The sequence below is a fragment of the Anoplophora glabripennis genome, unplaced genomic scaffold (genome assembly GCF_000390285.2).
Source record: "Anoplophora glabripennis isolate ALB-LARVAE unplaced genomic scaffold, Agla_2.0 scaffold39, whole genome shotgun sequence".
Classification (NCBI taxonomy): Eukaryota; Metazoa; Arthropoda; class Insecta; order Coleoptera; family Cerambycidae; genus Anoplophora; species Anoplophora glabripennis.
The window spans coordinates 209,038-234,880 of NW_019416254.1; the positions used below are offsets into that span (position 1 = coordinate 209,038).

Here is a 25,843-nt window from a genome sequence, read left to right on the forward strand (position 1 = left end):
GACCTTTTTTAGTAGTGACGTCACATACGCCATATAATAAGCAACCCCATAGTACACATTGTCATAAAGAATTTCTCAGTATTTTTACTAGATCGATTTTCGACCTTATGTACTTTGGACATAAGTGCCAAAAAAATGTCTTGTTTGTCATGACCTTAAATATCGCGATATTCAGGCAATATTAGAAATATTAAAGAACTTTCAAACCCCAAGTGACAAACTAAAAGAATTAGAGAATTTATATTTTTAAATTTATAGAACAATAATGACTTTTATAGTAATTAATGGATTAAAATTATATCAATGTTACTGAGCATGCGCATTAAAGATAATTTCATGTAAGCGAAGTAGCCTCGCAACAGGATACCATTAAAAAAAGTTTGGTTTTGGTTAAGAATTCGTCTATAATAAATCACTTGAAGAAAAAAACAGAACGACACAGCAGAGCACCAAGAAAAACAATAAAAAATACTTGGTAGAACTAGAAAATGCCTGGATCCGCTAATGATGACAGCGATGATATACCAACATTTTCTGTATGACCATTATTTCCTGAGTAATTGATTGCCAAAGTAAAAAATGATTTTTTTTGCTTTGATCGCCGATAACTCAGCGACAAATTATCGTACAGGGCTCCGGCACCGATTAAATTGAAGAATATTAAATTATCTAAAAGAGCTTTATGGTCAAATTAAAAAAAAAATATTTTTTAAGTCCAGAGGCCTTTTTAAAGAAAAGCAAAAATTTGCAATTTTCTTTTCGTTGATTTTCTTATGATTTCTCAAAAACTACTCACGTTAAAAAATTTTATATCCAGATCCGAGAACTAGAAACTCGAAGTTTTAATTTGCTTTTTTTTATTCTCTCTACGACCATTTCACTCCAACTTAGAGCTATTTGAAAAACACCCAAAATTTTGGGATTCTTTTAATATCCCTTAATTTATGTACCTAACGTATTTAAAAAAACATACGAGGCTCCTCGTTTAAAAGTATCTGTTAGATTACGTTATACTTATAGGCATATATCCCATACTATTAGCGATATATTTATCCATTTCTATATCATCAGTTCTGTAATTTGACCTACAAAAATAACTTTATTTCTTTGAAACAAAACAAAACAGATTCAAGATAATACCATATATTTTCACTGGTATAAATTAAGGAAACCCTTCTATATTTACAAATAGATAAATAATATAATATAAAATTACCCTACAATTAAATATTAAATATAGGACAATTTAAAAATACATCTTACTTTACTCTGACATAAGTCTCATTATCTACAATTTTATACCGATCTTCTCTGAAGTTGAGAAGGTCATCATATAACCTTTTGACACTTAAATCTCTAAGCTTAACTAGGACGGGGGCAATTGGAATAGTATTAGCATCTGCGGCCAGGTCATTGTAGTACTCTTCTTGATACTGACCCATCATATGGGCCTGGCGCTTGCTGTAGCCTTTTTCCCACCGTCTTTGCATTTCCCGATCAGTGTGCATTCGCATCTCCTCTGACGACGGCAGTCGCATCGAACCATTCAAAGATTGACAGAAGTAGCGTGCCTGAAAAAAAATCATAAAAGAAACTGTTTTGGGTGTAATATCGACATCGCAACATATTTCTTAATGATTCATTTTCCTCCCATAAAAAAGAGAAATAGCAAAAATATTTTATCTTAATAAATTCGGCCTTATGATTTTTCAAGATTGGACGTTGGATAATATTTCTTTTGGAAAGACCATTTACTAATAAAAGTTCTTTTGTTTATTACGAGTTTAGTTGTATCGTTCAGGGTTAAAAACTGAAACATCAAGACAATTGAACAATTTTAACAGATAGAAACCTCCGAATTTTTTAGGCTCATCTTACCCCCCACTTCAAAACTTATATATGCGCTAGGTGTGCTTTTTGTTCTTAAGGGGTGAAAAGCACCCCTTATTGAAAGAAAAAGAAAAAATACAAATTTAAGCATTTTATGTAATCAAATCTCTTTTATTTATGCAGTATAAGTAATTTCATGTGTTATTTAACATTAAACTTAATGTGTTCTAAATTTTCAACCCGGAAAAAACTTTAAAAACCACCCCTTTTGGATGAAATTTTTTATTTTCAACTTGAAACGTTTTTGTCATGCATTTTTATTAACTTAAAATTGATTTCTTGANTATGTGTAAAGGGCCCTATTGTCATGAAATATTTTTTTGTTCTTAAGGGGTGAAAAGCACCCCTTATTGAAAGAAAAAGAAAAAATACAAATTTAAGCATTTTATGTAATCAAATCTCTTTTATTTATGCAGTATAAGTAATTTCATGTGTTATTTAACATTAAACTTAATGTGTTCTAAATTTTCAACCCGGAAAAAACTTTAAAAACCACCCCTTTTGGATGAAATTTTTTATTTTCAACTTGAAACGTTTTTGTCATGCATTTTTATTAACTTAAAATTGATTTCTTGATTAAAAAATATTTTTTGTCGATTGCAACTTTTCAACTCTTGAAAAATATCCCTTCTTTCGAAAATAAAATGAAAAAATATTATTGAAAGAGTAAAAACATTTTTAATGTGCATTCGTATTAAATAAACATTTATTCCCTTCTTATAAAATAATTTTGAATTGATTGCAACTCTTCAACCCTTATTAATTAATACTTTAAATAACTAGATAAATTTCACAGGGTCTAACGACACTTAGAGTGTACGATAATTCAATAAATAAAGAAATCTAAATGAAAAATTTAGATAAATTTGGAACGAATACAGTGAAGATGAATTTTTCGAGACAAAACGTCTGAATCTGGTTCGGGCTGAGGCAGTACAGTATCGGGGGGTCATAAAGGCTTGCAAAAAATGTAATAAAATTTAAAGGGTCGTATTTAAAAAAATTAAGTTGATGATGGTCCTGGAGAGACGAAACGTTATATATAAATATTGATTATGCCATTCGATAGAGGGCAAAAAGTGCCCATGAGAAAGGGTTCTTCTTTTTTCAATATCACCTCAAACAAAGCTGAAATGAAACAAAAACGGATTTCCAAAATTTCGTTTTTATTTTAAATATTTCGATAACTAATCATGTTAGCCTTGATTTTTTAGAGACATAATGTTGGTCCCCTGATTATGCAACTTTGCCCCATTTAAGTTAGGTCGTATCTCTTACCGGTGAGTGAGAAGCGAATTTGTAACAGCGTGTGTGTGTGCGTGCGTGTGAGCGTGTGTGCGTGTGTGTGTGTTGTTACTTAAAATTAACTCCTCTATCGATTCCTGTGGTTATTTTGGGCGTAAAAATTTCCAAGAAGGGGTGGGAACCACCCTCACGGCAAAAGTACACTTCGGCACTATATAAGTTTTGTTCCTTGAGGCATTCCCCATATTCAATCAAAATTTCACGTCAATCGGTTCAGTTATAAAGAATTCAGAGGTAAAAACCCCGAGTAATTGGACTAAGAATAATGTAAAATGAAGTGTATAATTTAATGTTTTGTGCAAATTCGCTTTACTTAAATGAAAGAGAACTAGACAAACAGATTTAAGTGTGTATAATTACGTCCTTTTATTATCAACACATTTTTTTTTTGTTCATTTACGAGACCACGACTAGTTGACATTGCTTTTATGTTACTGCTACATTAGTTTCTTTCAATTTGCATCAAATCTTCAGTTCCTCACCTGAGTTTGATATTTTTCAATTATTGGAACGTTTCATTTGATAACAAGTGAGGAAAAATAAGTAAGGAACTTCCACCTTCCTGATACTGAGTGACCGGCGACTTACATCAGTATTGACAATAGACCTTTTTAGTAGTGACATCACATACGCCAAATAATAGGCAATCTTATAGTGCACATTGTCGTGAAGAATTTCTCAATATTTTTACTAGATTGATTTTCGACCTTATGTACTTTGGAGATAAGTGCCAAAAAAATGGCTTCTTTGTCGTAACCTTAAATACTGCGATATTTTGGCAATATTAGACATATTTAAGAAGTTTCAAACCTCAAATGACAAACTACAGAATTATAGAATTTATATATTTAAATTTATAGAACAATATTGACTTTCATAGTAATTAATAAATTAAAATGTTACTGAGCATGCGCAATAAAGATAATTTCATGTATGCGAAGTAGCCTCGCAACATGCTATCATTCAAGGTTTGGTTGTGGTTAAGAGTACCTACGTCTATAATAAACCACTTGAAGAAAAAAAACACACGATAAACACATGACACAGCACAACACCAAGAAAAACAATAAAGATACTTAGTAGAACTAGAAAATGCCAAGATTAAACAAAATCCGCTAATGATGACAGCGATGATCATATCAACAAGATCTCACGTGCGTATGAGGCTATTCTTTCCGAGCAAGCGCATTAGGAATAATATGGCTAATGTTAAATTTTTACTTTATTTAAATTTAGGAATATTCTTTTATATCGTTTTAGCACATTAGTGTATCTATTTTATGAAACACGTGTTGATCTTAAATATTTCGAAATCCTTGTAAAAATAAATTCATTTGAAGTTGTTCATATTTTTATAGTATCTATGTAAATAGTACAAAAAGGTCAAAATCTGTCTGTACAATTTGAACTATGACAATTTCTTATGGGTTGCCTAAATATGTGACGTCACACTAAAATAGTCTATTAGTTTTTTAATCAATAGGGTGACTTTTATATCTATAAGAAACCAATCCGATTAGATTTTGAATGAAAAAAGCAAGTGTCCATGAGAGATGTAGCCCTACTTACAGTCCGCTGTTCGCAGTACTAACATGGGTATTAATTAAATTGTATTATAAACAAGAGATGATTGATATTTACTTAATAATCTGTTATAATTTAAAACAATGTACGTACAGGGTAATTCACTATATTTTGACCTCCATTAACTTTTTAGAGTAATAAAAAAATGTGAAATACAAAATACAAAAGTTGCACGATATTTTATGAAGTTTTCGAAAATGGTAGTACAAAAACAAATGAAGTCCAAACAAAATGGCCACGGATGTTAACTTTGTTAATTTAAATGGAACACCCTATATGTTTTTACATATTTGAGCATAGTCCTATAGGTCTTGTTGGGTCCATATCACAATAAGCGAGATACTATTAAAAAATTAAAAAGTTTTTATTAAGAAAATAAGATATCTTGTAATTGTTAGACCTCTTTCAGGCATTTCTGCCTTTTTTCTAATAGACCTTTTTAGTAGTGACGTCACATACGCCAAATAATAGGCAACGCTATAGTGCACATTAGGGCCCTTTACACGGACGGTTTTTTAAACGGTTTTGGACCGGACGCGCTGGATCCACGCATCAGATACGTACGTGTGAACGTAGCTGGACTGAACAAGTTTGATCTGCGGATCAACAAGTGCGCAAATTCGTGCGCACCAGTGTCTAGCTTTCTTTACACGGACTGAGGATTTATAGCGTCTGTAATCCTGTATGTGTAAAGGGCCCTATTGTCATGAAATATTTCTCAATATTTTTACTAGATCGATTTCGACCTTACGCACTTTGGACATAAGTGCCGTTTCAAACCCCAAGTGACAAACTAATAGAGTTATAGAATTATATATTTAAATTTATAGAAAAATATTGATTTTTGTAGTAATTAACAAATTAAAATTATATCAATGTTACTGAGCATGCTCATTAAAAATAATTTCATATAAGCGAAGTATCCTGGCAACAGGATATCATTCAAGAACAATTTCGTTATGGTTAAGACTACGTTTATAATAAACCACTTGAAGAAAAAAAAACACTATAAACACACTGACACAGTACAACCAAGAAAAATAATAAAAATTCTTCGAACTAGAAAATGTCAAAATTAAACAAAACAAGAGAAAATACGTTAATGATGACAGCGATAACATATCAACAAGATCTCACTTGCGTATGAGGTTATTCTTTCCTAGCACGAGCATTAAGAATAACACGGCTAATGTTAAATTTTTACTTATTTAAATTTAGGAATATTCTTTCATATCGTTTTTCAAGTTTTAAGCACATTAGTATGTCTATTTTACGAAACACGTATTGGTTATTCTTAAATATTGCCAAATCCTTATAAAAATAATATCATATAATTAATTTGAAGTTGTTCATTTTTATATTATCTATGTAGATAGTACACACGGATCAGATTCGGTCTGTACAATTTCAACTATGACAATTTGTCTATTACGTAAGGATTTAAATTTTACTTGTTGTGACATATCGACATTGATACAGTTCAAAATGCGTATTTTTTCCTGTTTTAACTAAATCTCACTGATTAGACCGTGAGACCCCTAATTACTCAGGGACAATGTTATATGGTAGGCCATGACAGTGACAGGTAGTAATGTCATGACAACGTTGTTATTGTACATAAAAATAAAAACAAAAATTGAGATTAGCAAATTTGTATCAGTTACGCCCTTCTATTTTATTCTAATATTCGCATCGAGGGCGAAATTTTCTTTGCGATATTGTCCCACAATTTTTTGTATACAACACAGTGAAAATTTGTGTCAGTGTAGGAATGGGAATTTACTGTGGTATACGCCTTTATGGGATAATATCACAAAGAATAATTTCGATATCGCTATTTCGTGTTGGTTTGGAAAAGCCTTAAAACTGTAACGAATAACTGTCATACTTTACCCAGGTTTGGCCTATTCCGTCTGGACTGTACAATTAAAACTGTAAGTAAGAGACTCTACTTAAGAAACGCTTTTGGTCGGATGGATTTTGCCACGTTGCATGTTAAACTCTCAAACTAACTTTTGAATTATTTTCTTACTTATTTTCTAATACCTACTGATAAGGACAAAGTCTCTACTGCAGTACATCACTTTTGTTATGAAATAACGTCCGAGTAAGGGACAAAAGGTTTCATGACGTAATTCTGATATTGTAGTTTACTTATTGGAAATACAGTATTGATCAACTCCTTTTTTTAATCTTTTTTTAATAAATTTTATAAAGTCGACTAGAATAGCAAATACGTGAGAAATTATTATTTATTTTTCGATGAAAAAGTATAGTCAATGCAACTATTACTTTTAACTCTAAATAGAAGATTTACCTGTAAATCGAACATTTGAAAGGCGCACACGTTGAAAGGTATTCCAATAAAACACATCGTAGGCTTTTCAATGTGGATCATATGCTTGTAAAGAGGTTGTATGTAATTATCATCTGCGGTCACTCCACATGACTCATGTAGAAATGGAAAGCTGTACTTGTAACCCGTACAAAGTAATATCACGTCGAAACCACAACAAGAACCGTCTACGAATTCCACCATCTCAAAGTTAATGATGCGCTTGATGTCGGGCTTCTTCTCCACATTTTCAGGGACCTCAGTTTTATTTGCCTCAGGTGAATGGTGGCTCAGTACAACCTAGAACAAAAAAATTCGTGGATTATGTCAATGTTTTGTGTTTATTTAATTTTCATTGGCCGTGTTCAAGCTTATTAAACAGCTGAATTGCCTGTATTCTATATTAAAATTTTTAACGTATACAGAGTAGCTTATAATGAGTTACAACACTCTAACTTTAATTAAAAAAATGGAACTGTTTTTTTATATACATACATATAAAATTTAATTGAAGAATAATAAATTCAACAAAATTGTGTTCTCTTTAATTTTTATGCTAATGTTAAAATTACTACTTTACATAAAAACTACTGCATATAACACATCTTTACATTTACTTTAGTAAATTAAACGTACCTACTTCTTGAGTTAGTCTCTTACTGAAGTTCGTAAAATCCCACATTTAAGTTCCTAATAACTACAAGTGCAATGTTACCAACATCAATACTCTATTGAACGAAAGAATAACAACTTAATTAATGTAGTAACTGAATTCAAATTTCGCGCTAATTGTGCCGAAAGGAGAAGAAGATGAAGAAGAATAAGAAGAAGAAGAAGAAACAAGTTACAAGGCTAGTCAGTAGAGGATTAGTAATGGTAGAGTTAGAGAATAAAGTATGGTTAAGCTTCCCGAGTGTTACCTATTTAGTTTTATAAGAAAATAAAGTACAAATATTACGTTATTATTATTAAATCAATGTAGAGTTATGTTTTACCTAGGTATAACAAATAAAATTTAAGAAATTTTGTGTGCAAGCCTAAATTCTAAACATCACAAGAGATCAAAGCGCTTATGAAAAACAATCTGAAACAAGTTTAAAAATCAAAGGTGAAATATATAACTAATATTATTATGTAATAAATTGTATAAAAATGTTGTTAAAAAAATGCTTCTTGCAAATAAAGAAACAATGTCACTCATCACTGTCACCAAGAGATACATAATAATAAATTACTACCTTCAGGAGACATTCTTAAGAGAATTAAAATTTTCTTTGTGCACCCGATTAATATAAAGGTGTTTGGTAAGTCGATGCATTCCTGGCAGGAGATTATAGTACAACTGATTTGTGATATATTTCCTTAATATACCATATTCTGAAAACGCTTAGTTTCCGATCTACATGATGTTAAAGTTTTAATAAAAAAAATGCAAATTTAAAAATATTGCGAAAACCGCTCAGAATATTTTAATGAAATTTTACAGGCTTTGACAGTTAACAACGATACACGTTTTACGATAAAAATATTGTTTTCAGTTTCACCAGTGGCGTGCGCACAGGCACGTCTCTGGATATTTTTAAAGAATAAAATGATACGCCACTGATTTTTCTTAAAATAAAAATTATTTTTGAATTCCTTGTTCAATTTGGAAGAGAGAAGGTATCTTGGCTGTTTTTCTTATGAAGCACCGTTTTCGAGTAAATAAATTAAAATCGATTTATTGCATGCGTAATCCGGTTTCGATAATTTGAAATATAGCAGAAATTATGCACTTAGTTCTTTTTGTATGAATTTTATTACAAAAAAATTATTACCCCTTACAGTTAACAACGTAAGTCTCAAAAAAATTATCAGTTTTTAGATTCACTATTCACTATCTTAAAACAGAAATTAGCAGATTGGCTGTGCACTCGTTTTTGTTATTGTTTAACAAAATTAATAATAGCTGTCACTTTAGTAATAACGTGTTGTAATAAAATTGGTAGGTACGGTACAGAAAAAAGTAAGTGCCATAATTTCTGCTATTTTTCAAATTATTGAAACCGGATTACGCCATGCAAAAAATCGATTTTAATTTTTTTACTCGAAAATGGTGCGTTATAAGAAAAACAGACAAGATACCTTTTCTCTTCCAAATTGAACAAGAAATTCAAAAATAATTTTTATTTTAAGAAAAACCACTGGCGTATCATTTTTTTCTTTAAAAATATCCAGACACGTACCTGTGCGCACGCCACTGGTGAAACTGAAAACAATATTTTTATCGTGAAATGTGTATCGTTGTTAACTGTCAGTCTGTAAAATTTCATTAAAATATTCTTAGCGGTTTCCGCAATATTTTTAAATTTGCATTTTTTTATTAAAACTTCAACACCCTGTAGATCGGAAACTAAGCATTTTCGGAGGTATATTAAGGAAATGTATCACAAATAACTGACACTATAACCTCCTGCAAGGAATGCATCGACTTACCAAACACCATGTATGTTGCATAGTAAGGATACCACACAGGAACATCGTATTCTAACTTACTACGTATAAGAAACACATAAATAATGTCTTAAGAACAGAATTTTTGAATTAGTCTACTTCTTCATTCTTCTTCATTAATAATAAAACTTTTTATTTTATTTAAGAGGATTAGTGATCAATATTGCAATTCAGAATGACACAAATTAGGCAAATACGAAACGACCACTTTACATCCTGTTCAACATCTTTCATCCCATATGCCCAGGACAGAACATAGCGCACGACCGTGTGCCTCAACGCCAATGACAGCGTCATCGCGACACGTTCCATGAACCTCGAAATGGCGAAGAGGTACCTCCAGAGAGTCGTCAACCGACTGGAAAACTGGTGCCACAGATAGAATGTGGCGATCAACCTGGAAAAAGCACAGGTATTATGTTTTTCCGCAGGTATAGGACGCGTCCCTAGGGAGACGTAAGGCTCAACAGGGAAGATATCCAGTGGGCGACCACCGTTAAGTATCTAGGTGTAACGTTGGATCACACACGCTGACATAGAACACGTCGACGTCGTAGTGCACAAAGCGAGGACGGAGGAGAGACAGCCGTCTCTGCCTGTGGAATAATCTAACCTTCATCCAAGCAATATTGGAGGCACAGCTGTCGCACGCGACGGGGGCTCTCTGTTTCGTCCGCAACAATGACATTCGCCGGGATCTGGAATTCACACCAGCCCTGGAAGCGATCAAACAGCGAGCGGGAAAGCTTTTCTAGATCCACAGCAACCCGACGATCCGGAACGCGGTGGACTACCGATCCGAAGGCGAATCCGAAGCAGGGCCCGAGAACTTATACTTGAAAATATGGGGACACTGGGAACCACGTGACTTGAGATGGATATACAAGTTGGGGAAAGAGTCTATAGATGTCGCCACAAAGATTTTATAGAATAAATTTTGACAATTGCAATTATGAATCATTTCATGTCGTTCATGTTGTCCATGTTTATTGTTGGTTAGGTTTGGCGAGTGTTGGTGTGTGTTTTATTTGTGTTTTTAGTGTGTATTTCATTCACATTTATTTATATAACATAATAATGTCTGATCATGATATAATCACATTTTTTTATTAATAATAAAATGTTTTGTTTTTTTGTTTTTTTTTAATAAAAAATGTGATCAGAGGTAGGTAGTTCTTTTTATGGATATCAACACAATGAAAAATTTAAAGTTGCATAATAAATCTCTATTACAAGAATTAATCAAAGATTGGTTTAGTAAAATTATTTACTTGTAATATTTTTTATTCACCGTGAAAGCTAATACAATATAGAAAGCACTGAAACTCTATAATCATTTCCACTCTTTTTTTTCAAAATATGTACTGAAATTTGAAATTTTTTCAACAAACATTTTAAAAAGTTACAGTATCAAAATTATTTCTTATTTTAAGTAGAAGACTATTAGAGCATTTAAAAGTGTCTTTAATGCTTGAGTGATTTTAATGCTTTTTATCAAAAGTACTTATTTTCTCATGGTGACAAAAAAAATTATCTACGTGAAAATTATTTTACAAAATCAATTTATGAGTGATCTGTGTAGGGTGAGATTTGTTATGTCATTTTAAATTTAGCGGCGTCAGAATGCCTAAAACAAATATTGAGTAGGTAGGTATATAGTTGTAGAGCATACAACTAGATGGCGCTTGCATCTTTTACCGGCTACAGGTAATTTAACTCACTGTATTACCGATAATTCCTAGAAAAGGAAAGCAATAGAAGTTGGAGAAAGTGTCAACAGTTAGCACTGTTAATGACCACGAAATCTGTTCAAGTTTCCTATCTATAGTATCATTTATCTAGGATCCGAAGTGAGTTGAATTTTTTCTTCTGTTTCAGAACCGTCGAAATCAAGAAAGGAAAACCACGACACATATACACATATTCCCCCGTGTCCTACCCTCCCACGCTAGCCTTAAGGGTCACCTTAGCTAAGCTGCATAGCTGCATGACCTCGCCCAAACCCACCACTCAGATCGTAGACAGCGCCAGTCGTCCGCGACCAACACACGAGATCTCCGGGGATTTACACAGACGAACCGGCGAGGAAAGAAAAGCGCCAGAAGAAAGGGCCCTAGCCAGGACAAGAGGAGGCCCCACGAACTTTTTATTTTTATTATACTATTGAAAGCCAACAGACTCTTAAGTCAGATAGATAGTTTAAAACCAGAACCGTATTGGAAAACTTTCCATTATCTTGTAACCACTAAAGAAAGTTCACTTTGTATATTTTTCTTACAATTTATACCATACAATAAAGAATAAATAATACAATGGGGTCAATTTTGTAGGGGTAAAAGTACGAGTTCCCCAAAATATTTTTTTTAATCAAATAAATAGTCGAATTATAACTAGTTTTTTTAAACAGCACATTAATTCTTATGTATGCCCCCACTGAGCGGAGTAAATCAGGGTCGCTAGTTGTTTTTAAGGGGGCGATTTAGTATGTATATTTTTACCATGTAACAGAGCTTCAGATGAGGACACAAATCGTCGAAGAAACTAACATAATTGAATATTATTATATATCAATGTATTCGCAATGGTTCCCGCTAGTGAGTGAAATAAATTTCAATGCTCATGAGAACAGAAGAATAATTTAAATAAATGCCAAAGTACCTCAATTTTAACCATACTGTTAGTCTGCCAATATATTGGATTTACGACGGAACTAGGTCAGGCACAATAACCAAACTACTTCACTCACTAGAACGGACACTTAGGATCATTTGTATTTAATTTTCAGATTAATATTTATTAACAATTCTATAATTTGTGTCCTCAAGTAAGATGACAACATTTTACACACGACTCCATGTTATATTATATTATATTATATATTTAAACCAGAATTTTAGCGGTTTCTATCTTCTACAAGAATTTCTAAATAAAATTAGTTTGTGTACTCTGTCACAGGTGTCGCTACCCTTGAAAATGAAAGCGAAAACACAGAGTTGGTTTATTGTAAATTGTATTGGCCGAGAAATAGTGAAATTTCTGGCGTTTTTAGGTACTGAAATCTTTAAAAGTAAAACGTGTAGAACAAAAGTAGGGGTAAGCACAAAAATAAAATCCTTGATGTTTTGTTTATTCATGGTTACCGTTTAAATTTACCCAAATAAAATAATAACTAAAAAAAAGCGTTTGCAAAACATGCGTTTGCTATTATCCTAACCCCACATTTTAACAATTATTTTCACGTACTTATAAAAAGTAAACAATTTTATATGTAGGACTAAGCAAGTAAATGTTATAAGAATATTTACATGTGGAATTATATATAAAAAAGATAGTATTTTCGTAGATTTCAGTACCTAAAACCTTAATGGTTTGATCGTTTTTTGCACCTGTTTATTCGTTTTACTGCGGCCGGCGTCTTTGAAAATACTCAGGTGGCATGACATAACATTCCTATTATTTGATAAGCTTTAGATTATTCAGTTATTAAATGTTTGAAATTATTTGTCTTTGCGGAAAACACTATTTACAGAATATGGGACCCATAATGGTCTGATATTATCTTTGATATATAAATATGGGTAATATTTTAAAAGTAGGTAGGTACCTAAGTAATAAGATTTTGTAAAGCTTAAGTAGTACGAAAATATAACGCATAAAAAACCAATAATATGTACTAATTTTTCTTTATTAAGAATAAAGATTAAATATTACGTACAGGGTATCCCACATAAAATCGTTATTTATGTTGTAGCCTTTGTAGTTTCAAAATAAATTTACAGCTTAAAAATTGGTCTGGCTCAGGTAGATTTCTGTTTCAATCTACAAATCAGTAGCTACTTACCGATAAGAGGGAAACCACTAGCCTAGTCGAGAAGTGAGTTTTCTGCGAAAAATAGTTATTGTAATCCTAAAAATATGGTTGTTAGTACATTGGATTCGGAATTAAATGCTGAGAAAGAAGTATTTTTTAATTTATCCGCAATTAAAAGTAGCAATTGTTATAAACAAAAAACGAAGAGAAAAAAGGGAGTCTCCTTTTTTAGCTATAACTAAAAAAATATTGAAGATAGCTGAAATTTCAAAAAAGATCCTGAAAGAGGAGAAAATTTCAGCAAAATAAGTCAGGACTCCCGGAATTGTAGCTCCATTATTTATAAAATATGGCTCCGCGCGGCGGTTTCCGCGTCGTCGCGTCGCCTTCAAGCAAAGTGTGCAACACAAAATCATTTTTTTATAGTATTCGATATTAATTTAAAAATCTAAATAAATTATAGTGTCATCTAGACACTTGAAGGAACACAGCCCAGTTGGAAAATAATTTTTAACTTGACTTTCCTTAGTTATTCAATTGTTAATGAACTAATTTTTCGTGGACTTAATCTTTCATAAAACTTGTAAAAGTTTAAATAATGTATCTACATATGTTTTTCTTTCTGGGAGGTCTTTTTATATACATAATAAACAAGATCCGTTGTAAAAGTTTATAAAAGTTTTTTCATTTGTTTATAATGATTTTTTAAATTTAACAAAAAATGAAAAATCAGGGAAATGTTTTTTTTTTACCAAATGTTTGGTTTTACTTGTTTTTCTATTAATATATTGCGTTTATTAACTCAGCTAAAAAAATTTTAACGTTATTTGTTTATAAATTTGTTATAAACAAATGGACAAGTTTAATATTTTTGAAACATTTTTTTGCCATTTTATTGTCTTGGTAAATTAATGATTTTTAAAAACAAAAATTTTTCTTAAATAAATTTTTTAATTGTTTATAATCGATTTTTATATTTATTTGTCATTTAAATTATTTATTAAGAAATCATTTTTTTTTAAATCATCATTTGCTATTATCAATATAATTATAAAAAAAAAATTTATTCAAATTTTCATTGTTTATTTTATAAACAATTTGTTATAAACAAATTCTGATTTTCATTTTATTTTTTTTTCGTAACTTTAACGAATTATAAATACAGCTATGTGCATCAAAGTGGTAAATAACATTTTTTTCTAATTTTTATTGCATTTTTAAATACTTTATCACATCAAAGCTGAAACGGTCACCTATTTGATAAACTTATAAATTGTTATAATTTCTAAATTATTGATGATACGGTCTTTGACATTCAGGTAGATCTTTTAGATAATTTATTGATCTATAACATGAATTTTTTTACCTGCTTCATATCTACAATGGTTATATTTTTATAAACATTTGTATATAAAAAAATGCATTATCTAATTCTTTAAATGACTAAAACTTTTAAACTATTGAAGTTACGGATTCCACTATTTAAGACAATTTTATAGAGTAACTACTGGACTACTCAATAAAAATTTTTTTATATTTTTTATTCCATTTGTTTACGATGTTTTTTTATTTGTTTAAATTATCACACGATTAAGGGTACATTTTCTGGATTTTCTGTACTTTTTTTCTAACTAATGTCAATATTTTATATTCTTCTTGTTGTTTTCTTCAATTTTGTCTATTTTTAATTAAACACTTAACTTTTGTAAGAGCAGAAACTCAAAATTTTAACCAATTGTGCAGCCTGGAAGATATTTACGGAATACAATGAACTTTTGAGTTATAAAATAAACAATGAAAATTTGAATAATTTTTTTTTTGTAATTATATTGATAATAGCAAATGATGATTTAAAAAAAAATTCTTAATAAATAATTTAAATGACAAATAAATCAAAAAAACGATTATAAACAATTAAAAAATTTATTCAAGAAAAATTTTTGTTTTTAAAAATCATTATTTTACCAAGACAATAAAATAGCAAAAAAATGTTTCAAAAATATTAAACTTGTCCATTTGTTTATAAATTTGTTATAGCTAAGTTAATAAACGCAATATATTAATAGAAAAACAAGTAAAATCAAACATTTGGTAAAAAAAAAATTTATAACATTTCCCGGATTTTTCATTTTTTGTTAACTTTAAAAATCATTATAAACAAATGAAAAAACTGTTATAAACTTTTACAACGGAATCTTGTTTATTATGTATATAAAAAGACCTTCGAGAAAGAAAAAAATTTTTAGATACATTATTTAAACTTTTACAACAAATTTTATGAAAGATTAAGTCCACGAAAAATTAGTTCATTAACAATTGAATAACTTTAACAAAAGTCAAGTTAAAAATTATTTTCCAAATTTTCCTGTGTTCCTTCAAGTGTCTAGATGACACTAAAATTTATTTAGATTAGATTTAGGCCCGATTTTTGAAAAAAAACCTAATTCGCCCGGACTACTAGGCTTATTTTATTCATTATTCAATTCTTCAAAAGTCTTCAAAATTTAGAAATAAAAAGTTGTCATTCTGGGAACAATTGTTTATACAAATTTTGACTTTTTTAGTATTTGTAGAATAAGCTTTACAAGTCGATTTTTCAGAGCACTATATTTCATTTTTGCAATAAGTATTTCGTTCTAAAAAAGTTTTTTTTCTGTTCTTCATTAGTATTATTTTTGGTTTTCCATTTAAAAATTAAAGTAAGTAGCAAAAAAAATAGTGTATCTGGCAATTGAATTCAGATCCACTATAACTGCAGGCTAATTATATTTGAAATCGCATTATATTGCTTGGTAATTGTCCAAAACATGACATAAATTTATTTAATTTTAATAAGCAATAGCATAAAATCGATGTAAAATTTCCCTGGGAACACGATGGTGCAATTATTTTTTTGCTACTTGCCGTAGTTTACGAGATATTTGCGAAAAACCTTATTTTTACGGGTTTTTGACCTTTTGACCCCTTGCCTGATCACCTAGGTCAAAAATTTTTGCGGATTCGGATTCCTGAGGGTCGAAAACATATTTGCGCCCAGGTTTGATCGACAGAGGAAAAAATGGAGGTTCAGCCTTCATTTCAATGGACTAAATACATACAGTAATATTTTATTTATATATTTTATGCCTATACATATTATTCTCCAAACGTAATTAGTAGCAAGTTTCTAGTATTTTAATTAATTTTAGTAATTAAGCAGTGTTTTTAAGTTAATACGACTCACCAAAGTAAAAAAAATAATTCAGGCTAGGTATATATTTTTTTTAATGAAAATAGCAGTTAATTTACATTATCGCATTGTTAATGTGAAAATATAAACATTAGACTGTTGACTATTCCATGTTATACGTGTTTTAACGTCACTTTTGAAGAAGAAACTAAATGTAATTTTAAAAACCGTATTTCTATTTTTATAATGAAGGAATAGTAATTATAAGATTGTTTAAGCTTATTAACTAAAAATTATTGCCTACTCAATAAAAAAATTTTATTGTCCTCGATAATAATCTATTACTGATTAATAAAATATTTACTCTCTTTCCTTATAAGATTGTATGTACACAAATTGGAGCCGTTCCTGAAAAATCGGGCGAATATGGTTGCAGTGTAAATTATTAGACTTAAAGCGTTGGCCGCTAGAGCAGCACCTGCCGGGGTCCCGTTTCGTGACTCACGCTGGGCGATATTTTTTGTACAAAATCCCGTCCTTAAGTCAACTTACACTGTGCGGAGTTACAATGGAAAATAATTTAGTAAAACATTGGTTTTATACAATTTAGTGACGTGTTATTTTAAAGTCACCATATTTTTTGATGCCAATGTGTACAAATTATCCAATATTATATGTAGATATGTTACTAATTGTAAATGAAACTAACTTAGGCCCTGTATATTATTAATTTTGCAATTTGCTTTTTCAGTTCCATTGGCATTCGTACAAATACATTTTTTCTCTGACCAAGAGGAAGGCTATATTAGAAGAAGGGGCCACTAAATGGACGTCCTATGTACTGAAATATTTATAGGTAGGTAGTAAAGAATATTTTTAAAATACTCACATATTTGGCAACACGAGACACCTGTAGTGTTAAGTCCAATCCGGATGGCCCAGCACCCACAACTAGAACCCTCTGATCCTTATTACACTCAGGTGATCTAAAGCTGTGGCTGTGCTCTATTTTTCCAGTGAAGTTCTCTTGACCAAGAAAGTTAGGCATTACAGGTTCGTTGTAGTGCCCGTTACATATCATTACAGCATCATAAGTATTCGTAATTCTTTCATTAGTCGGCTTGTCTACGTAGGTCAATTCCCACTGATTATTTTCAAGAGGGTGAATATCGATAACCATTGTGTTGAACTGAAATTGCGAAAAATATCGATGAATATATTACTCATGTATCTACAGCAAACTTAAGTAACACTTTGGTACTCTAAACTAAATAATTAGGTTTACCAAACGCAGAACAAGATAGAACTATTATAATAAAATAAAAGTAAATGGGATTCGAGAGAAATGTGGAAAAAACTAAAAAACTTTGATAAACAATCAGAAAAGTATTGTAGATAGAAGTTGTTTTAAATCGTATACAGATACGGTTGTCGGATATTTTAATCAAATTTATTTAGACAATGGCGTTGAGTGAAAACCCTTCACTCAACAACAATAGGTATACAAAACATATTAAATACAATCATACAGATTATAATGTTATAATAATTGTTTCTTCATCTTTAGAGTTTTCCCAGTTCAAATAAATATCTTTGAATCAACTGTGTAAAATTGTTTTTATTTAAAAAAATCAAACTGTAATGATACCATGTCAAATGAAGTCTCTATTTGATGTTATGGGTTGTTCATTTACATTTTCGTTTTAAAAACAAGAAGATTGCCATCTAATTTGAAATAATATACTTAATTGATATTAATAAAGTACAAACAACTGAGTTTTTTATGTAACTGCATTTAGTTTGTTTGTTGTTTGCTCCATTGCATAGTAAATTCCTAAGGATTAACCATAAAAATGAAAAGAAGCCTTTACATGAATAACCCTCTAAAGTGATTCCTAAGGATACTACAGCCTTACAGCCTTTTCAATTATTTTAAATAATCTACATTTTTGGGGAAAACCTTATACAGCCCATAGTACCTTTAGGTACCAACTATAGTACCAATTTTTATGTACTTATAGGATATGATAGAGCTATTAGAAATTCTTATATACCCTGTATTTCACTTACATTAAATTTAATACACAAAATTTACTTTTTAACTCGTAATCGTTATGAGACACGCAAATTTTACAAGTCGCCAAAAATCTTTATACGGAAATACTCAAATGTATCAATCTTGGTGTGCGAAACTTTTATATATCAGTAAGTTGATACAAATTTTCCTCACCTAAACTACTAATGTTTAAATGGGTTGCCCTCGAAAATAGCTAATTTTAAAAACATAATAATAAGTTTTTTAAGTTAAAAGGTCCAAGTCATGAAGATCTTAAATAAAGAAAAAATTTCCCACCAGAACAGATGGAACAGAACTTTATTTAAGCCCTAAAGATTTATTCGCCTCTGAATCATGTTGGTTCATATTTTCATTTAGTTTTATAAATGATGAACACTCGAGCATATTTCCACTTGTTGAGATATTTTCAATATATTAAAAAAATACTTGAAGTATTTCCCGACCATTGATTTTGGAGAGTTTTTCCTTAATAAGTGAAGTTGGGTCACCAGGTAATGTTTTGATTATGCAATCTGCGACACCTTGTATTATGTCTTTTAAGTAGGTAAATAATTAATGACTAGATGGTTCCACAAAATTTTCAGGGACACTTATTTAGGTTAATTTTGGAGAAAGAATAATAATTGGAAAGAGATGTACCTTTATTAATTCTTTGAGGTTGAAAAAGTCGGCATAAAGGTTCAAGAAGTCGAGAATCTCAGCTTGAGTCAGATATGATTTCTTCTGTTCTGGAATGGGAAAATCAGGAAAACCCATAACTTCTTTGGGTAGATTTGTTCTGGAAAATATATATTTAATTAGTACTAAACAGAAACTCATTTTATTGCTTAGTCTACAATGTATTTATCGATGCAAATGTAATAAGCCGTTTAATAAATTGTTTGCTCATATTGTTTGTTTAATTTTTTTATCAAATACAAATGATTAATGTATTAGCAGACATCTAAATGTTGTATTAATTATTTATTCGAGATAGGTCATCACACTATGAAATATTCTAACCTTTTTAACTCAGGTTCCGGGTAATTTGGCACATTATAAGTAACCCTGTTTACAAGTTTATACAGGGTATTAGAAGTTGGACTGTCTTAATTTTAACAGACGATAGAATACATCAAAACAAACAAAAAAAAACTTATATGACATGGGTCCTAAACTCAACCATTTCCGAGAAAAAAAATTATTAAAATCTCCAATTTGATGTACAAAAGTTCAATTAAAAGATATTGACATAACTGCGTGCACAGAATACCATAAAATACAATGTTTATCACTTTTTTAACTTCTTTATGCTTAATTCTAGAAAATAATTAGCGTTGTAATAAATTTAAAATTCGATAAAATTCATATCGAGCAATGTAACAACGGCGTGGTGGATAACACGAGGTACTAAGCTATCCAGCAACACGCAGTTCAGTTGGAATCTGGAATTGGACCGTGTCTGAGTGTTTTCTGCGTACTACTATTTCCTTTTCTTGAGGTATTTTCCAGCGAGTGCGCGAAAATTGGATTCGAAGGTGTCGTGCGTGCATCGAAGATGGTGGTGGACATTGTGAGAATATGTTGTAGTTTGTTTTGTACTTGTGCGTTTAAAAATTACTGAATTTTGCTTTTTGGTAAGTACCTGATTATTTAGATGACGTGAATCTTTGGGTACTTTAATTACATATTTTTCAAATTCATAATTTGATTAAAAGTTAAGTTCCTGTTTTAAGAGATTCATAATTACTAAAATTCGAGCTAAAATTTAAGCACAACACCATCATCGTACTACAAAATCGATACATTTTATTTTATTTATTTAAAAACTTGAAAACAATTGTCTTGAAATTTACTAAATGTTTCACAGTAATAATTGTTTACAAGTCTGCCGCGTGCGCACGTGGTATGCACCAGCTGTGTAGCGTTAGGTTAAGCGCTGTTGTCACGTTGTGATGAAACTCCCCAATATTACTCGCTGTATTTTTAAAACTGTTAATCTTACGCCCCTGTAATATACAACTTTTTTGTTCATTAATGATTACTCTATCTCATGCTGAAGTAATGGCAGTCAAACTTCCTATATCCTGTATAAATCCAAATTAACTTTGAAACATGTGTATTAATTATTGTGACATATTCTAGTCAATAGTAGTCAATAATAAAATGAGAACATAAATATTACATAAAAATGATTTAAAATTAGAACATCGTATTGCACTATACATACATAAGTTACTAACAATATGTGTATAATTTAAGAAACAAAAGACTGCTTTCAAAGTCTACATCATAACCATAGGAGATTGTCCTCTAGGCCTATAGTAACCATTTATCTAAAGCCACTGGTTTCCGAGACGCAAAATATCCATATGCTGACGCCTCGAATGTGTTTCTTCTTTCTTTTACAAAACCATATACTTTTTATTAATAAAATATCGGTGATAGCTTAAAATTAAAATGTTTACATTCAGACATATGAAATACGTGCTTATAATATTTTTATCTATTATTATTATTTACTAGTCTTTGATAACTAAGCATTGATCAATTAAAGAAAAATTAGGCACACAATATTTATTTAACAAAATAAAATATGATTCCGTTAATTTTTGTTCGAAACGAAGTAAATACAGTGTAACCATCAAAAGTTCAAAACAATCATAGGGGTAAGAGTTTTTCTGTCTGTGTCCCTTGTTTCTCATCAGATAATTATTTTTTTTTTCTTTTAATTAACTAGTTATTAGCCCAGGTTTCATCAGAGATGTTTAAATAAATGTGATATTTTTTAAACTTCAGTATCTTATCTCAAAAACTTGGTTTGTAAGGGTCTTTAGTTTAAAATGATCCAAGGGACAACAAGCTAGTTATGATAGCCCATCCAGTATTTTAACATACGTCTATTAACCGTTAAAATTTATACAAGATATCTTGATAACTTACTAGGGTTATTAAAAAAAATTAAAACAAGTTTTTATATGATTCAATATGAAATCATTAAATTAAATGTTATGAAATATTATCAATAAGTATTTGCTATTCATTTACGTATATTAATTTGTAATTAACGAATTTCTAGACAAATTAATGTTAATGATAAATTAATATTTTCACATTAATTTTATTACAGTTTGTTACATAAGTAATCGCTTGAATGTTATCATAAACTTACGAAATCATTACTTGTAGTGAGTAGCGATATTTATAATTTGATTTTTTTGAAAATTGTAGTAATATCGTTAGTTAAAAACTGAGATTATTACATCTATTGCGTAATTTGTAGTATTGTACTCATTTAATTTTCTTTTTTTTTATTTAAGTTTGTAAAATATCTAAGCTCCTAATGTTGCAACTGTTTACTTCGACATTAAAATATACTGAACATTTGAAACAAATAAGGACTTAAATTATCTGAGAAAAAATTGTGAAATAAGCGATATAATTTCCATCATGTTTGTTTTTGCCATTAGGTTTTTGTAAAAATATGACTAAATAACTGACATCAGAAAGTGTGAACCTTGTTTGTATTACTTATCTGTTTTTTCCACAAAATTCGTTTTACTATCCCTTGACCCCTCATTACGCTGTATCATCTAACTTATTAGGATATAATAGTTAACAGGGATAAAATCTGCATAAACAAGTTGTACCTACTGGTCTGTTTCTCGAAGTTTTGAAAAAATGTTGTTATTAATAAATCATTAGAAAGTTAAACAGTAAATAGCTATATTAATGTAATGTTGGTAAGTAAAAATTATAGTTTCCTGTTTGGTAAAACAAGTTTTCAAAGTAAGATAAAGTAAAATTTCAACATAAACTATATTTGGTAATATTCTAGTAATTATTCCACATAACTACAAGAAAAATAATTTCAACACTTCAAAGTGATGCTTTTCATTCAATTATCTGTAAATATTTTTAACAATATAAAATAACAACAATCCATCAAACTTTGTCTGTCGTTTTTACTTTAAAAATAAGATTAAAGAACATGCACAGAAGAAATTATGTGATTTTCTGTCAGATATGAAATTTTCTCAAAACAAAAGAAGTATGGAAATTTTGAAAATCTTCTAGAAAAGCTTTTCGATTTCATACTCATATGGGTAGATACCAATTTTCAACAACCTAGTAATCTTGTACTATATCGTCTAACTGAATCTTTGTGACTAAATACTGGTTTTAATACAACTTTCTTTATGAAGGTCTGTTATTAAAAATTCATTAAACACTATGCAACATGTATTTAATTTAAACAATCTATTTTGATTTCCTATTATACTTAAACTCACCTAAAAAAGTTTTAAGGCCTTGTTAGTTTGTAAAATTCGAATAAGTTTTCTTTTTTATATACACGAATATAGAAAGCTATTTATACATATAACTGTTTTGTATAATGCATGTCATTCTTTTATTAAATTAAATTAAAAAGGAATCTGATTAACTGATTAACGTAAATTAGAGAATAATTAATTTTTGAATTGTGGATGAATTATGTACATCTGGTACATTTTTATTTGTTTTAGTTTTTATAAAAAAAAGATCTAAACGAATATTTAACAGAAACACATCTAAGTGGTTACAATACTGAAAATATTTAATTCTATTCAAGTTTGTTTATTGACACTGAAAATAAAAAAAAAATGTAATTACATACATATAAAACATAATAATCATATAAGGTTTCGTGATTCTTCAAAACAAACTTGTCTTAAATAGTATAAAAATATTTGATATTTGTATGGTTTTACCATACAGGTGTAAAATCATAGAAAAAAAAACATTTTTTGTTAACTTTAGTAAATGCGATATTGCTACTTTTAGCGTCACCAATGTTTTTTAACAGTATTGTAATAATTTTTTATTACTAATTTTCTCAAAGAACAAACCGAAAGAAGCATGCCTGCCAATTAACAATGAAACGCCATCTTATTATAATATGCACTTATGTTCAACAGTAGATATGAATAATTAGAATTTTATGTCTCCCAATTTCACATATCCATTTTTGCTCTCAAAATATTAATATGCCGAGGCTACTGATAAACATTGTCAAAATAACTTAATATTTCAGTAATATTACGTCATTGATCTTTGGAAGATACCACTTAATTGATATTTCATAATTTATTTAGATAACTTAATAAACGTAACCAAACTTAAAGATTAGTACTGAAACAGAATCGTAGCAGTAAGTTGAGTTAATTCAAATTCAAGGTTAATAAAGAGGAGAAAAGTTAAAAACGTTTTACTTAAATTTCTCCGATACGTTTTAGACATTGTTTTTCTGTTTACATTCCATTCATGCTGAATATTCTGCAAATAGATATTTTAAGAAAACATATTTTTGGATTAAAAAATATCAGGGACAGATTAAAAATAGCCACAGACATAACAACGTATACCTAATAAAATGGAATCATAATAATGTCTAATTACTTATTGAATAGATATTTTATATAGAACTGATTTATCTACATTTATTTATTAATGTTTTTTTTATATTCAGTTAAACTCTAGTTCCACGTTATTCAGAAATGTTGAATAAAGATTATTTGAAGTATCAGAAATTTATTTAAATGTAAATCTACTAGTTATATTGATTATTTAATAAATTTATTTTGCTTATTTTCTAGTGAATAAAATTGATTGAAATATCTTTGCCACCTAGATAATCTTGAGAGGATCGAGAATTTAAATAATTTATTCTTAAAATAGTCGAAATCCCATATTTTAACTTAAAGAACAAAACATTTATCCATTCGTTTTTGACTAAACCACTAACAAGTATTAGATAAAGATAAAATATTCTAAAAACGGTATCAAAAACTTTTCTCTTGTTTTAATGTTTATGTATGGGTAGATAGGTTATTAAATAAACTATTTGCATTCAAAAACTTTAAAAACTTATGTACAGAGTTTGGGATACAATAATTAGGGTGTACCAGAAAACTTAGCAGCACGCTTGATCATATACTCCCAGAATTAAAATAAGACGACTTAGATCAACTTACCTTGTACATAAAGGTCAATAGTTACCAAGATGTAGCCTATAATTTATCGTGAAACAAGACATACCTACATATTTAAGGTACATCCAATTGAACTAAAGATTTCTGACTTGGCACGCGTCTACACTAAATGGGATATTCTTTGCTGTTTTAATCAAAATTTATTATGATCTTAGTCAGTATTTTTTTTTACATTTAACATGATACCTATTTAATAAAATTTTCTATGACTTTGGTTTATGTAAAAAACAGGATTAATTAATAAACTTATCAATACATTATATCCCTAATATTAGAAAAAATGATTTAACAACTTTTAAGTAATCATAAATAAAATATTATTACGTTTGTCTGATCCAAGTCCATCTAAAATTCGAAAATTGATAGAAAAATGATTAATTTATAGTTCATTTGTTATTTGTTTTACTCACATCCAATTTGATGCAACTGGCACTGATTAGAGATCAGCTTTGGTCAGTATTATAGATATTATTATATTAAATACTAAAACGTATTTCAATTTATCGACAAGATTTGTCTGTTTTACTCGAAATCCATAGTAAATTTTCCAAGTGTATAAAAAAGTTATTGATACTAACTTTATTTTAATAAGAGAGGCTTTATATTTACAAATTGGCACAAATAGCAATACCCTACTTCTTTAACATTTAAACATAACTTACCTCAACCCTTTATACATAGCGGAATATACAGGGTAACCGTATCTATCGTTTCCAACGTCGTCAGTATAAATCCAGGTACCACCAAGTTGTTCCCTCATTTCAAACACGTCACATTTGAACCCATTGGCCGACACATGTCTTGCGGATGCCAAACCGGCAGCTCCAGCTCCAATAATTGCCACATTCATTTTGCAAGCTTAATTCAGGAAGAATAAAAAATAAACAGTAGGTAAACAAGAGCGCGCGAAAGGAGACTCGAGAAAATCTCAAACGGTGTACACCACACAAAAGACAACTGGAAAATAAACAGACACAGAAGTTTAATTTCTTATATGTTAAATAAGAAATGTATGTCTGTCCTTCTCCAAACAACAGAGATCGAGAATTTCTCAACTGATAAAAGGGTATATCCCATAAATGTGTCCGATAGCAGATATGAGCATTACGAAACTTCTTAATTAGATTACACAATTCTGCAATTTCCATTTAGGATGTGGCAGTGATTA

The 25,843-nt window shown here is 29.7% G+C and overlaps 1 protein-coding gene across 1 annotated transcript; it reads right to left on the minus strand.

Moving 5' to 3' along the window:
- Positions 1–1,127: 1,127 nt before the first annotated feature.
- LOC108915596 (senecionine N-oxygenase) lies at positions 1,128–25,525 on the minus strand. Its single transcript, XM_018721669.1, has 5 exons — positions 25,338–25,525; positions 19,304–19,442; positions 17,477–17,776; positions 7,097–7,414; positions 1,128–1,571 (listed from the first exon to the last, which is right to left on the minus strand). The coding sequence occupies exons 1-5, from the start codon at positions 25,523–25,525 to the stop codon at positions 1,260–1,262; spliced, it is 1,257 nt and encodes a 418-aa protein (XP_018577185.1). The 3' UTR covers positions 1,128–1,259.
- Between the last annotated feature and the right edge of the window lie 318 nt (positions 25,526–25,843).